This window comes from Scophthalmus maximus, chromosome 16, assembly GCF_022379125.1.
Source record: "Scophthalmus maximus strain ysfricsl-2021 chromosome 16, ASM2237912v1, whole genome shotgun sequence".
NCBI classification, from domain to species: domain Eukaryota; kingdom Metazoa; phylum Chordata; class Actinopteri; order Pleuronectiformes; family Scophthalmidae; genus Scophthalmus; species Scophthalmus maximus.
In genome coordinates, this window is record NC_061530.1 from 9,674,503 (window position 1) to 9,690,000 (window position 15,498).

Below are 15,498 nucleotides of genomic sequence, written 5' to 3' on the forward strand. Positions count from 1 at the left end.
CTCTCCCCATTCTTCCTCGTCTGTTGGCTACAGCTAGGGTTTCAAATTGCTTCCCCCCCCCCCCCTTCTTACAACGCTTCCTTCTGTGGTTCATTTTCGTACAACAGACAAATGATCCGCATTGATGAACACGGGGGGGGGGGGGGGGGGGGGGGGGGGGAGACAATCACAAATTTTTATTTCGTAAGAATCTTTTTTTTAATGAAACACAAAAGGCAATAAAATTAAGATAAATAATTTTGTTTTCTTTTTGTACATGAGGAAATACTTAAGTCATATTTCCAAAGAATGACTAAAATTACATTATATATTTTAGTAGGCTATCGCAACCGTACAAAGCAGGTTCCAGTGGGTCTGAAAGAAAAAAAAAAGAACAATGTTGTTTCCGTCAAAAGGTTATGGTTAGAACTGAATCCAGTGTTTCTTAAAGAAAATACAGCTTTTTAAAAAATAATTCAATTAAAGACCCATAAAAGTAATATTTCAAAATTGAGTTTCACATTAGATTTTAAAGCTTTTGCTTTGCAGTGTAACAGCAACGTTGTTGTTAAAAGTCAGTCAATGTCTTAAAAAAGAGAAAAAAGGCATTCATGTTCTTCCCCCTGTACATCCTATACACTGACAACAAAAAGTCATCACAGGCTTGCATAAACAGTAAGACAATGGTAAACAAGGAAACCAAGCAAACATAAAACACACACGCACAGACATTTTTGGCAAAACAGGAATAAAAGTGACGAAGAAGCATAATTTGTGATTTGATCCTTATCTTGTTCTTATTTTTGTCTAACATCATTGTCCCATTGATTGGCTCTGATTGTCCTTCACAGTCACGTGATGTCATTCTGGTTGCCATAGAGACCTCAAGTGCATCAGCTGGGCAGCATGTACACAATGTTGCTGCGACGTTTCTCAGAGGCTGTCATAGCAACGCTGGGTGAACATGAGCAGACACCAAGAGGAACTCTACTTCAAATACCTCGGTGATTGCAGGGGTCCCGGATTCAGATTTGATTGAATGTCTTATTTCTTTTTGTCTCTTTCATATAATTGTTTTCTTCTAATGCTGAGAAACATAAACTCACAGGTGCTTTGGTATGTTTTTTCGTTTTGATGCCAGATAAATATCTACATTTTATACAGGAAATACAGGCTAAAATAGATAAAGAAGAACTAGATTCTTTTAGGATCTGAGGACAGCAGAAACTCAGTTTCTTTTCCAGTATTTGTGAAAAAAGCTCCCAACAGGAAATGCACATTCTTAACCCAACAGAGCAAAAATACAAATAAGAAGACATTTTGGAGACACGTTTAAAAAGAGCATTTTTCTGATATCCTATAAAAACATTTGCCAAGCGCCCTTTCGACTTATCCATCCCCAGCGCAGGGCTTACAACCACAAAGTCTTCACATCAGTTGTACAAGTCCAAGCCTCCAATCCTGTTCAGTGCATCGTGAGAGAAGAAAATTCTCCCTCTGCCAGAGCCCCCGACCCACCCACACACACCCTAAAAAAATCTAAATAAAATAAAATAATCTTCTCTGCAAAAGAAAACAAAAAAGAACAAATATATATATATGTATATATATATATATATATGTATACTATTTACAACATGTTATTTTATACATAATACTGTACAAAGCACACACGCTCACCCATGCACACATATGCACCCACACAAACATGCACGCACAGTTCAAATGAACAATCCAACTACCTGTACATGTGTCTCCGCACCTGAATTGGAGGATACGAGAGACAGAGGTATTGACGTGTATGGCTTGACAGGAGAAAAAAAAAAACTACGTTGGGTGTTTCCGTCGGAAGGACTGAAAACAGCACATTAAGTACTGGATAGATTAATATTCTGAGTATTAGAGACATGTCAACAGTGTGTCAATGATGTCATTTTTGCTCGATGAGCACAGGCGCACACGTGCATGACCACACACACACACACACACGCACACGCACACACACACACACACACACACACACACACACACACACACACACACACACACACACACACACACACACAAAATACAAACATGCACGCTAAAGCACTATTTACTTAGAGCTCATTAAATGCCAAACAGGGTCAACACAACCACTCTGCAAACACACACACACACACACACACACACACACACACACACACACTAGTCCAAACAACAGTGCTTTTTGGTCCTGTTGGGCATCTCCCAATTGTGTTGTCATCATCAAACTACCAGTATAAGACCATTAAAACCATCCAAACCAGTGCGGTTTACAGTAAGCCTCTCCTTACCATACAGTCTCCCCTACTCTCTGAGTCTGTCTTTGTGTCAGAAATCCACGTCTGCCACGCTCCCCCCCAAGCTACTGTACTCCAAAGTGCTCATGTCCATGGTTCCTATTGTTTAGTTACAGAACTCTTGTCGCTGTGGCGACATACTCTATTATTTCAGTCACAGAGAGGGCAGGCAGACTTGCAAAACAGAACCCTCAGTCCACATCTGATAAAAGGTTAAATCTGACATGGATCAGACTGATCCCCGGAACACATCAGACTTCTTAAGTGCCACGACTGCCGGACTTTATCCAGTGGGCTAGCTCCTCTGCATACAGATGGACAAAACTTTTGTCTTGGTTTCCGTCTGTCCCGGACACTGCTCTGAAGGACCACACTGGAGTCAGTCAGCTCCAGAGTTTGGGTCAATATTTCGATTTCTTTCTAGCTGGTGGTTCTAGGAAACAATGGTCATGCCATCTGCGCCGATCAGCTGGCCAGTGGTTGGTTCGTAGGTTCCCGCCAGGTAGAAGAGGTCGTTTGTCACGTTCCCCGGCTTGCGTTCGCACATCAGGCGATCGTACTCGGCCCTGCCGACCACCTGGCAGCGATGGGAGATGGTCTGCACGTCATTCTCGTCCTCGTGGCTCGACTGATACAAAGCATTCTATTGCAGAGACGGGAAGAATGATTGATACGTCAGCAGGATAATACATTTGGCAATCAAAATGTTACATCGACATTGATTTCTCAATAAAAGTTGTTAGGCATAACTTTGGGTTTTCTCATGATGCAGTTTCTGCAAGTGGTGATCTTTTTTGTTTGCTCGGCCATGGAGGATGTTACTACTCTAACTGCACAGCTCTTTTTACATTTATTCCAAACAAACCAGTATTGACACAGAAATGTTAAACACATGATTTCCTGTTCATCCGAGATCTTTCCTTGGAATTCCCCGGCATACACTGAGTATGTAGAACTGCAAACGTTACCAGTTTCAAGAACTAAGTACCACTCTCATCAGATGGGGAAAGGGAATAAGAAGACGCATAGTGGTAATGTATCTATGTCGTGGACTGTTTCTTTGAACATTCCTGTTATAGAAATTCTACTTGCAATCCCCGGCCTTTACCTTGCCATCGCGGTGTTGCTTCCCAAGTCGAGTCTCCTCCGGGTGGTAGAACCACTTGACCCTGACCACCATGCTGGAGCTCCACGACTCCCAGAGGCTCTCCACTCTGCCCACGTAGGGCAGCTGTGGCCGGCCAGGTGACAGGAACACAGCACAGTCCCCGACACGCACCGTCTCCTTGCCCCTCACAATGGCCTTGTAGAAAAGCTTGCGGGCTTTACCCTTCAGACCTCTCCTCTGTTGGGGTAAGAGAATAAAAACAGGACTCTCAGTAAATTTTGTCAGAGGGGAAGGCATATTTCACCACCAGCCTCTTTTCAGAAAATTAATTTTGGGTTTGTTTGTTTTCCTAAGCCCAGTCTACCAAAATAGAGCGGAATTTCATATGCTTTTTCCAATCAAAGAATAGCTTCTAACCAATAAATAGTATCTTAACTTTATGCTTTTTTCTGGAGTGGGCGGTACTACTGATTATATTCAGTGTTACTCCAGGAGTATGTTTACAGGCACACTAATAATTCACCTTCAACCTGATAAGGCAATACCACAGAAAGTCACCTACAAGTCATGATTACAGTAACCTTAACCTGGGTAACAGGCCTTCATTTCTGCTTCTACTTTTCATTTGCTGGCGCATGTTCACACAAAAAGTCCACCTTTTCTTTCAAGCTGCAAGTCTCTTTACAAAGCATACCGCATGGAAAATTGGAAACCGACAGTTGCAGGGGTTTTCTTTGGTCCTTTATCTCAGGATCATGCCTTAATAATCAGGATACCAAATTTAGAGATTAACCACACCAAGTAAGCCTGATAGTGTTGCCAGTGTGTGCTGAGTCTGAGGCAGGATAAGCGGTCCCAAGAGAGATCATTCTCTGATCATTGTATTTATTGTACGTATGTAATCAAGGTGTGACACAGCAGAAACTGCAACAACAATCGGTAACCTATTTAACTCATGGGATTCAGGAGGTTACTGATACCCAAGACAACCATTGCGTAACCAAGATAATAAAGTGCGACCATGAGAAAACACGGTCCAGGTGTTTTGTCAGGATTTCAACGTAAAAGGATTTAGTGAAATGAAAAACCACAACCGCTTCCACTGTTGTGGACTACGGTGACAAAAAGGAGAGAGATTACTCAAAAAGGAGGATCTTGGAAAAATAATTACAGATTAATCACAGATAGCCATCTTCAAAAACATCTTGAATACAGAGAATGACCATTTTAAAAATATAATGCAAAGCCTCTTACCTGTGTGGGGTTGCCAGACCATTTCCACAGCTGGCGTCCATGAAGCAGGGGAGCCATGTTGGGCAGAGGCTCAGGTGAGGACATTCTCTGCCTCTTTGCTGTTGCCGGGTCCTTGGCGGCAGGTTTCGGCTGCTGGTTCACAGGACTGCTTTGGCTCTGGTGGTGGCTGTTGGGAACTCCTTCTTTCCTCTTAAGCTGGGTTTTAGCTGTGCTACTGTTAGCCACACCACTTCCTTTTGACGTGAACTCCTTCCTGTCTTCTGCTCTGTCAGCCCTCAACTTTGACCCAGAGACAGCCATACTGGCTTTGGCCACATAGCTGTGAGCCGGAGCTGAGGCCGAGGCAGAAGAGCTGGAGGTCGTCGGGTCAGGGTTTAGGAGGTCGGAGGTCACGTTCTGCCTGTGTTTGTGTTTGTCCTGCTGGAGCAGTGCACGGCGCAGTAGCACAGAGGAGGACTCTTCATCAGAGGAGTAGGAGGAATCGTTGTCTGATGAGCAGATGGACGAGGAGGAGACAGAGCCAGAGGAGGAAGAGGAGGAGGAGGAAGAGGAGAAGCAAGCGGAGAGACGGGAAAGAAAGCGACCACCACGGTGGGATGTGACTGCTCCACTTCTTCTACGTGCTTCAACATTTTGACCATCATCCTCATCATCCTCATCCAGCTCAGAATAGGAGCTGGGGCAGTCACTCGGGTAGTCCAAACCATAATCCCCACCTTGGACTCCAACACCAGCTGGCAGAGGATCCTTTCTTAGAGGTGGTGCCCCCTTTAGAAGAGCCTCAGACTTTGCACCAGCACCATCTCTTTCTCCTCGTGCCTTCTTGCCATCCTTCACCTGCAGTGATGTGTGGGTGTATCCCTGTGGCGCTTCTGAGGAGGGGAGGCTCTTTCCTCCTCTCCCTCCGCTCCCTCCATATCGAAGAAGGGCCTTGCCATTCTTTGTTTTAGGAGAGGTCACTCCTTCGTGGTCCAGCTTCACCAGGTACTGTTTCCTGTCCCGCTCACTCGCTGGCTTTCTGCTCCCAGCCGCCATTGTCACGGTGACAGCTGAGGAGGAGGAGGAGGAGGAGGAGTTCACCATGGATGCGACTGTGGTGACAGGTCGGCCGGCTCCAGAATTTCCGCCGGTTCCGAAGGTGGAGTAGCCATTGGCGATACTACTGAATGAGTCAACTACAAAAGGAGAACCAAAGATACCTTTGATAGGGGCCGGGGGTACAAGAGAGTGGGAGGCAGGCCGATGAAACAAGCCCAAGTCACGGTCTCGTATTCTCCTCTGAGTCTTGCGCGAGGTCCCATTGAAGAGGAAGAAATCAACCGGCGGCCTCTTCTTGGGCATAGACCAGTTCAGTAACGAGGCGGTGTTTTTGGTTACAGTGTCTGTAACTGATGTCAGTGTGCTGGCAGTCTTAGGCACTGAGTGAATCTTCTTCGGTCTGCCAACTGAAAAAGGAGCCAGCAACAGAGAGGAATTATAATCAATATGACCCGACAGGTCTTCAGATCATACTGAGATTAATTGTGGAACTATGAGCTCTGGAGAAACTTAATATCTTTATCTCTTTGATCTTCACCTGGCGAGGTAAGTTTCGACATATACATTACTCAAACCACAACAAACCTGGTAAACCTGTCTCTCTGGCTTGGTTCATGATGAGTTACATGCCTGTTGCTTAACCAGACAAAGCACTTCGTTGACACATTATGAAAATGTGGAAATATGAGGATAAATGATAGGCGGCAAACAAGGAATTCTAATTAATGAGTCTATTGTACAGCCACTCATATTCCGCCACATCAGATACCGAACTGTAGATGAGGCCTAGTTTGCAAGAACATAGAGCTGTGTGTCTGTATTGTTAACTAAGAAATTACAAGCTTTGTGGTCTGAGTGATGTTCATTTTCCTGAGTGGATTCCTCACACTGTCTTAGCACATGGTTTGCCAGTCTTTCTTAAGGACTATAAAGTCAAGACTGTGTACTTGATTAAAAATGTCTAAATGGAAAATCATTACAAAACAGTACGTCTTCTCCCTCTCACCTGGTCTTTTCTCCTGGGGTCTCCCCGTTGGCTCCTCATTGGCTGGTTTCTCTGTATCTTTCTTCTCCTGGTTGGAGCCTCGTCGGCATCGGCGACCAGGTGAGATCAGAAGGGCCGGAGAGGGTTCCGCACCTGAAGGAGAAGAGTTGTTTTCGTTTCATTCATTCATTTCTTGATCTAATATGCACCATTAACTCCCCCCATCACTCTCTCCACAAAGCCGTACTTACAGCGGATTTGGTATCCGGGGGGCAGAAGTCTGATGTTTGCGAGTGAGATCCTTCCTCTGTCTCCATCATCGAACTCCACCATCACACTGCCCTCCTTCTCAGCCTCGCCTGGACCTCCTAAAGGAAAACACAGAATGGAGACCATAAGCTGCAGCCAATGTGTGGGGTTGTATGCATAGAGTGGAGGTGGTTGGTATTTGTCGCTCACCTCTGTGGACATTTCCAGGGTAAAGACAGCGAGAGCGCTCGCTCCAATAGGCACAAACTCGCGTTCCCGCAGTCAGGATGACCTCTGTCTGGGGCCGCACGTCTAACACCTGGGGGGAAAAATTGGAGTTAAAGTTAAATGTTACCCAGAACACCACACCTAGCCATAATACTACCAAATGCAATAAATTCTTCACAACTGAAACTCACTGCTTCCTGTAGTAGTTGCTCCAACGAGTAGATCCTGGGACGATTCCCTCGTTCCCCTTCGATGACAACACTGAATCTAAAAAAATATATATATATTTGATTAAAAAAAGTAATTTTCACCAAACAATATGTCTTTTAAGTGCTTTTAGTAGTACAAGATTGTCATACACCAGGTCTTGATTAATAGATGACAAACAAAGGACATGTATATGTAATTCGCCGTGTAAAATAGCCCTTTGGTGAAGATGTCCCAATTCTTCAACAAAACATAATGAAAAAACCCTGTGTAGTTTTATAGGTTATGTTTCTGTATCTGAACAGACAGCAGGGAAGTGAGGTCTTACATGTCAGGCAGCTCCAGAGTTTGGACGCAGGCGGCATACAGCAACTCATCCTCCTTAGAAATTAAGATCTTCAGCCCATCCACCAACATCTCTTTGCTCAGCACACAGTTTGGCAGGGCTGCAGAGGGAGGGTGTGGTACAAAGACGGATGGATGGAGAAGACAAAGGGTAAGACATACCGATTTTTATGTTTGTTGTATAATTGGTACTTCAGGTGAGGAGTGTGAACAAAGTGAAAGAGCAGGAGGTGAGTTTTTAAAACGTGCATGTGTGTGTGTAATTATAAATGATGTGTCACTGTTTAGGCCTACCGGGTATTCTACAAGGCATGTTGGGAGGAAGGTGGATCGACTTCTTCTCCATCGCCTCCTCCTCTTCCTCTTCCTCTTCCTCCTCCTCATCCTCCTCTCCCTCAGAGAAGCTGCTTTCCTCATCCAGGCGGAAGCCGTCGTCAGCCGCAAAGCTCTGCAGGAGTCGGCTCACCGCGTGGCCTTTAGCCTGGACCGGAAACAGGACGTGACATCAGTGGGCAAAAAGCAGGATATGGCATCGCTTGATTATGCATTCAAATTCATCAGTAAACAGGATCTGCAGAAGAATGAATCAAGACCGTTCCAGTCTGATGTGACTGATGTGGTAAATCCATCAGTGGGAAGCAACTGCTGGCACCAGAGCCTCTTGTAATGTGATACTTCAATTAAGCCTGCAGGATTTCTTTTTTTGAGCCGCTATTGTTCACTTGAAGATCAGAGGTCAGTCATTAATAACTGCAGCTCTTGACCTCCTAGGATTTGAGCGTATTGCTCAAGGACACTCCAGCAAGGTGGACGCCTGCTTATATAGAAGCTTGAATTCTAATTTAAATTCTCACTTCAGACACACACACACACGCACACGCACACACACACACACACACACACACACACACACACACACACACACACACACACACACACACACACACACACACACACACACACACACACACACACATCCCATCTTATCTCCAGACCGGTTCAAGCTAGTCTATCCGAAGATGACTGATGAGTGGTGATGAAAAGTCAGCTCGCCCAGCAGGTTTCTGCTTGTATCTAAGTTCTCCAAAGAAATGAGCAAAATATTCAGTCTTTGTGTGTGTGTGTGTGTGTGTGTGTGTGTGTGTGTGCGTGTGTGTGTGTGTGTGTTTTCCACATCAGGAGACCATATATTTAAGTGACAGAAGTTTCGTCACCAGAGGGCATGGGTGATTATTTCCCTTTAGTGCTTGAGGTGTGTCTGTGTGTTTGTGTGTTTTTGTGTGTGTGTGTGTGTGTGTGTATGTGTGTATGGATGCATGTGTGTGTATGTGTGTGTGTTTACAGGAATCCATGGGTGTGCATAAGGTTATGGCCAATAATTATCTTTATACTTCTCTGTTTGGTTTGGAGTTATGTGTTTTTGGACATTCCCTCACGATGACTCAAAGACTAAAGCAACCTTGGGGCATTTCTCATTAAAATGAATGTGGGTGTCACACCAGCAACTGCCTGCACAATTACAACAGGCCCAGTGGTGTGTCAACACCGCAGGACACATACAAACACACACCTATAGCAAGAGTAAATGGTATATTTATAAAAAATAAAGAAAATAGACTTATGCTGAGCACCTCCCTTTTAGGAAAGAAGTTATTAGTAGTTAATGTTAGTGGATGTTTAAACTTCCTGGCAGGGTGTGTCACTTCAGCGAAGGAGTGAGTGTGAGGTGAGGGCTTTACCAAATTCCTCCCAACTTCTTTCGTTCACAGCCATTAGTTTCATGCAGCAGAAGGCCAGAAGGAGTGACCTTCTCTGAGTCACCTTTTACACCCATTCCAGTCATCCAGTCTGAACCTCATCCCTCTCCTGACCACTGTTGGCTCTGCTACAGAAAAAAACCTCTCTGCTGTTTAACTCATTTCAAAGGTAATGTAGGCCTACGTTGTGTGTGCATGTTATGTAAATTGTCAGCAAGTCATGCTCACAACTTTGTGGCAGCAGAAATGAATTGCGATACTCCATATATCCATTGCATCTTTCCCTTTACACTTCCCTTTGTCTCACCTTCCCCAGAATGACCTGTCCTGCTGAGGTCTTTTTCATGGCTTCCCTGCTGGTCCTGCTTGCTTCTGTCAGAGCTCCATGGTTGCCCCGGCCCTCCCAGAAGCTGCAGCCCACTGATGACACACCCCAGCTGGGCAAAGATGTTCTTTTAGTGCCGTGGTGGTCCAGGTATCTCCTCTCTGTGTTGGCAGGGCTCGGCCTTCTGGGTGCTGTCCTCTGATGTGTGCTGGATGCGCCCTCCATGCCTGATGGAACATAATGGAAATTAGACCATAGAGAGTCAGTATCTCATATTACATTAAATATGTTTAATATAAGACAAGTAATGTCTTTTTTTGTGTGTGTGTGCCCTTTTCAGGTCTTAGAACAAACATTTTCAAAAGCAAAGGGAATGTAGATTTCTTTAAACCCCAAGTAAATCATGTTATCTTTCACTTGTAGTCAAAAACTGAAAATCATAAAGTTACAGGGTGTTTACAGGACCGCAGCACACATAGAGGTACATATATAGATCTCACCTTTAGGGCCTTGTCTCTTACTCCTGGCTTTCTGGTTTGTCGGGAGCTTAGAGGACTGTAAGGAAACCCCAGTCGGGTTCGCAGGAGTTTCTTTCCAGAATGAGCCAATCTTGATGTCACAAGCTCCATCTTCACTGTCGTAGCTGCCATCTTCCTCGTCCTCTGTGGAATCACAACATTGGTCAGTCGGAAAGCCTGCGAGCCAACTTGACAGGACGTATTGACAGTAAGCTTTCAATATTCCTCTCGTGTGTACAAGTCCGGCTCAAAAGCCTGTGGCTAAAATGAAGCAGAGCAGTTAGATCAGTCGGGTCCACAAGGTCAAGCTCAACCACAATCCAGTACATCAACTGTCAGCAGCAGATCTCTACACCAGCCTCTTAAGCATTCAATTGGCAATTCTCATATAGGGCGCTCTATGTAAGCTGCTTCGGCCTGCCAACCCTTCCTGCTTCCTCCTGCCTCCACTCCAGCACCTCGTTTTCATGCTGTATTTGACTAAATCAATATCATGTTGTTGTCATTGATGCCTGCTCTGTTCTTTTCCTGGGGGGTCTCAAGCAGCCGCTCTCCCTACCTTGGGCTTTACATGTAAGCAAGTGGGTGGGCAAGGCAGGGAGGTCCCAGAAAAGAGCCATACCGCCAAATATAACCTTTTACAATTTTGAAATGATTGAAAATAAAAAAAAATCAATTTCGACTTAAGTGGTCCTCACTAAACATAAATAATCGCATATACACAGACAGAGGAGTGAACAGATAAATATCGTCATTGATTTGCTGGTGCATTTTGTCCTGTCTTCCTGCCCAGGCCTTAATGGCTATACACAATAATGCAACGCTTGTTCTATAACTGCAGTGATGTGTAGCAAATGTTGACATATGCACATAGGCAGTGCTGTATACACACTCACACACACACATACACACACAGACTGTTATTGGCATCTGTGTGTCGCTGACTGTGGGGGTCGTGTTGGGTGTTGACACATCTCCGACACACTTGTCACTTACATGGCGTTCTCGTCAACACTTTGCCCCGGTCTCTCTCTCTCACACGCACACGCACACGCACAGACACACACGCGCGCGCGCTAAACCTTGTGCCACCATGTCACAAGGTTTAGATTCTAGCGTTTTTCCTGAAGTTTTGTTGGTTTCATATTATGCTGTCCTCCTACTGAGGCATTTCTTTAAAAGTCAGGTAGGATGTCACTGTATCTCCTCAACTCAAGGCCTCCGAGGAGGACATTTTCATGAGATTGGGGAGGTGAAGAAGGGAGGGAGAGGGTGTGACATTCTGACCGGGGCCAGAGGGGGCTCACGTTACCGTACGGTGTTGAGGGCACGAGTGGCTGTGCTGCGTGCCTGTGGCAAGTCATTAACGGTTTTAACGGTGTGACAGACGAGCTGGGAAGTGAAAAGAGGTCCCAGATGATGGCAGACATCACACTCTCAGATCCACTTGCTCACACACAAACACAATCTCATGCTGTCTGCTCGATGTTCTTTGAGCCATATCAACATTTGCTTGAACCATGAGTATAACTATGAGCTCTACCTAGCCAATCATACAATTTCAATTCAAGTTCTCATGCAGCAGACTACATAGTAAGAAAAACTTTTTTTCTTGACCCGCGCAAGTAACTCACCGTGCTCTGAGCTCTCACTGTCACTCTTCTCTTCCCCATTTTCCCGTTTCTCAGAGGTCCGCTCGTCCTTGTGATGAGCTCTGTTGGGTCCGACACCCATCAGTGCTTTGGGCTTCCTACCTCTCTTCCTCTTCACAGTCTGACAGGCTGCCCAGTCCTGCTGAGGGTCTAATGGGTCAACAGTAAAGGGAGAGTTTTGTTTCGGGGCTCCACCTAATGAACAACAAGTGAAGGTATTCTTTGTACGCTTCCTTCTATCCCCACCTTTGCCTCCATGTCGACAGTGACTCTTGGGTGTCTCCTCTGCTCCAGGGTCCCCTCTGCAGTGCAGCGTGCTTGCTGACGGTGCACCACGCTGGGCCGCAGCCTTCTGCTTCAGCTGGGTGACCCGCTGGGCCATCCTGGAGCTCAGGGTGCTGGGCCGACCTCTGTGCTTACAGCAAGCTTTCATCTGTAGATGGAGAGTGGAACAGCTAATTATTGACTCGTTTCTTTCCACTAATTGAAACATCCAGGGGAGAAAGAAAAAACATTAGCAGCAGGAAGTGTGTGTGTGTGTGTGTGTGTGTGTGTGTTTGCGGATGAGCCAGGACAAAACTGCTGAGGGACTGACCTGTGCAGTACTGAGGCTGTTCAAGCCGTGATTGGACAATTTCTTCTGGGCTTTTTCCTCCAGCAAATTCAGCTCAGCCCTAGAAAACATAGAAGCACAGCAGAGGTGCATTCAAATAAGATATTATGGTAGAGAAATAATCTGATAACCCACTTCTTTTCTCTGTAAACTCTGCCTCTCTAGTTTCACTTCCCCCTCTGCTGCGCTCACTCATTGTCTCACTCTCTTCCCACTTTTCTCCTCTCTCTCGCATAACTTTGATGCGGTAGGAGACAGGCCCCGTCGGCCGTCTGCGCAGTTTGACGGCAAACACCGAAATATTCAGCAACCGTGCGAATATGAAACTCTGCTGAATCACCACATGAAAGGATACAAATTATCTGGTGTGAAGGTGTAGAAGAGACACAGAGAGAGAGAGAGAGAGAGAGATACAGTGGGGGGGGGGGGGAGACAGAGAGGGAGAGATGAAGCAGTCTCAGGGGAGTCTGTCCGTTGACCGGAGCTTCAGGGCTCAATCGATAAACACTAACCTCTATTGAACACAACTCCTCCCTTACTCTCTCTCTCTCTCTTTCTCTTTCCTCCTTCATTGTATGCAAACTCTCTCACACCACAGGCAGACAGCATGCACACACACAGCACTAAGTGCACACACTCCGTAAGCAACTGTGTCTGAGGCAGGTGAGTCCTAATTCCCACAGAGGGAAGTTTTGGCTCTCAGCATCTCCACTCCAGGAGAAGAGGAAGAGAGGAAAAGATCTATGTACATAAAGAAAAAAAAAAAGCTGAAATATTTGGAACTGACTACATCTGTCTGTTACAATCCCTCTACCAGCTACCCTCTAAGCTTTTGAGCCCCTAAATTTGCCAATTGTCACGTCCTCACCTACAGTACATGACGTGTGCATGTACATTGTGTACATATATTATGTGCATACTTTTGGTCCGGCACTGTTTTTCATTGTTCTGGGCCCTCGTTTTTAGTTTGTGGCAACAGTTTGCAAAAGGCCTTTTCCTGTTTCAATACAAAAGTGCCCCTGTGCATGAAGCCAGGTACATAAATGGAAAAAATTTCCAAAATGTGTTGTTGAAGAACTTCTGTACACAAAGTGCTTTTCCCAACGGTTATCGCGTCTTGGCCCTTTCGATGATGGCCTCACCTTCGAGTGTGGCTTTTTCGATCAATAATACAACACTTTTGCATTAAGATGTGGTTGAATGACACATTGTACAAACAACCTCGTTTCAAGCACACTGAGGCCTTTACTGCACATACAGTTTTCAGGGGACAACCTTATTAGTTCTCCTGCCTCTGCAATGGGAGCATATCATATGAAGCTTAGGAGCATATCGTTGCTCAGGTGTCCACATACATTCGGCCATATAGCTCATACAGTATGTGAGTATCAGGAATCATTGGTTGAGTTTGGAAAGGTTGCTGTTCTCTCTCCATCTCTCGCGCCGTTTCATTTCGCCCCACAACTCTCATGAGGAGATGAAAGTATAAACGGATGCGACAGCGCTTGTTAATAACAACAGAAATGCTGCTCACGCACGTAGCAGGCATCGCTGCTAATTAAACAACTTCTGCGTATATGTGAGGTGCACCAGCATGTAGTATGACTAAAGCCTTTCATTGTCATTTTCATTAGCGCTTTCTAATCATGGTAACCGTGACAAACCTTGAGTTTCTCTAATCATTTTATCAAGGCGAGGGGTGCACATGCTAACAGAGGTGGGGCAGCATGAGAAAACACATTTATCATTATGGGCGCTGAGCAAAGACTGTGTGTGTGTGCAGGAATGTGTGTCAGCATGAGAGTGTGCATGTCTGAGATGTTAAATAATGTGTGGTTGTGTGTAGCAGCGGGTGGGGGGGTGGAGTGGAGTCGTTTATCACTGTAATAACTGTACATCAGGACATTGTCCGGCTGTATTAATATATGCTGGAGGTTCACAGGGAATCAGGACATAATCAATGCAAGTGATAAATATGATTAAAAGTGATTAATGATGATTAATGACGGCCTCATCTCCATTACCTCTTCTCATTTAAAATCACATCCAGCTCACAGCTTCCATCACATAATCCACTGTGTGTGTGTGTGTGTGTGTGTGTGTCTGTGTGTGTGTATATGTGTGCGTGCGTGCATGCACAAGTTCATGTGTGTCTGCATGTGTGCGCAGCCCCTTCCAGTGCCCAATCAAGCAAATCATCAGCTATAGAGCATTTGAATCAATTCAGCTGAAGAAGATCTTCTTGAAAATCAACCGTGCCTTTCACTAAAAACACAAACAGAAATCAGGATGAATGAGCTGGGCTTGCCAATCACACTGATTATACTGACGCAATATCAGGGGACTGACCTGAGTCTTTTGGAAGTCTCTGCAGCAGCTGGGCCGGGGGTGGACTTGCGCTTGCGGGGGCGGCCGGGTCCCCGGCGGGCAGGGCTGCGAGACGTCTCCTCTTTCCTGCAGAGAGGAAGACAAGAAGGAGGAGGAGGAAGAGGAGGAGCAGTAAGATGGGGGGAGAGAGAGATCAAAGATACAGTCAGGACGGCAAGAGAAATCATGAGGAAACATGTATCGGCTACAGGTCAAACTGCATTAGGTATGAGCAGGCAGCAAGTCCTGATAAATCAGGAGGATGCCGCATGACAGCAGGGCTGCGAATGTTGGAATGCATGATTCAATCTAAACAGAAAAAGGTGTGTGTGTGTGTGTGTGTGTGTGTGTGTGTGTGTGCTTACTGGTGGTCGTGTTTCCTCTGTAGCTTGGCCAGTTCTCTCTGTTTCTCTTTGTAGCGGCGCTGTAGCTCAGCCAGCTGGACACGCATGGCCAGCTCCTCCCCTCCCATTGTCTCCATGGAGCCCTTCACCGGGCACACCTGATGCGCACACATACGGATATACATGCACAAACACACACACACACACA

The 15,498-nt window shown here is 45.6% G+C and overlaps 1 protein-coding gene across 8 annotated transcripts in view; it reads right to left on the bottom strand.

The window, feature by feature from the left end:
- Positions 1-224: 224 nt before the first annotated feature.
- bahcc1b (BAH domain and coiled-coil containing 1b) overlaps positions 225-15,498 on the bottom strand; it is a 61,924-nt gene continuing 46,650 nt past the window's right edge. For 6 of the 8 annotated variants that reach the window (XM_047327583.1, XM_047327587.1, XM_047327581.1 and 3 more), the window contains 16 exons: positions 15,312-15,448; positions 14,929-15,033; positions 12,562-12,640; positions 12,213-12,399; positions 11,949-12,116; positions 10,297-10,458; positions 9,779-10,023; positions 8,009-8,195; positions 7,698-7,815; positions 7,354-7,429; positions 7,145-7,253; positions 6,937-7,053; positions 6,707-6,838; positions 4,663-6,107; positions 3,409-3,645; positions 225-2,943 (listed from right to left, as the gene is read on the bottom strand). In XM_047327583.1, coding sequence (XP_047183539.1) covers positions 2,734-2,943; positions 3,409-3,645; positions 4,663-6,107; positions 6,707-6,838; positions 6,937-7,053; positions 7,145-7,253; positions 7,354-7,429; positions 7,698-7,815; positions 8,009-8,195; positions 9,779-10,023; positions 10,297-10,458; positions 11,949-12,116; positions 12,213-12,399; positions 12,562-12,640; positions 14,929-15,033; positions 15,312-15,448 — 3,714 coding nt within the window. In that variant the 3' untranslated portion in view covers positions 225-2,733. The remainder of the gene's footprint in view (positions 2,944-3,408; positions 3,646-4,662; positions 6,108-6,706; positions 6,839-6,936; positions 7,054-7,144; positions 7,254-7,353; positions 7,430-7,697; positions 7,816-8,008; positions 8,196-9,778; positions 10,024-10,296; positions 10,459-11,948; positions 12,117-12,212; positions 12,400-12,561; positions 12,641-14,928; positions 15,034-15,311; positions 15,449-15,498) is intronic. The other 2 variants (XM_047327586.1, XM_047327585.1) reach the window with 2 other exon arrangements.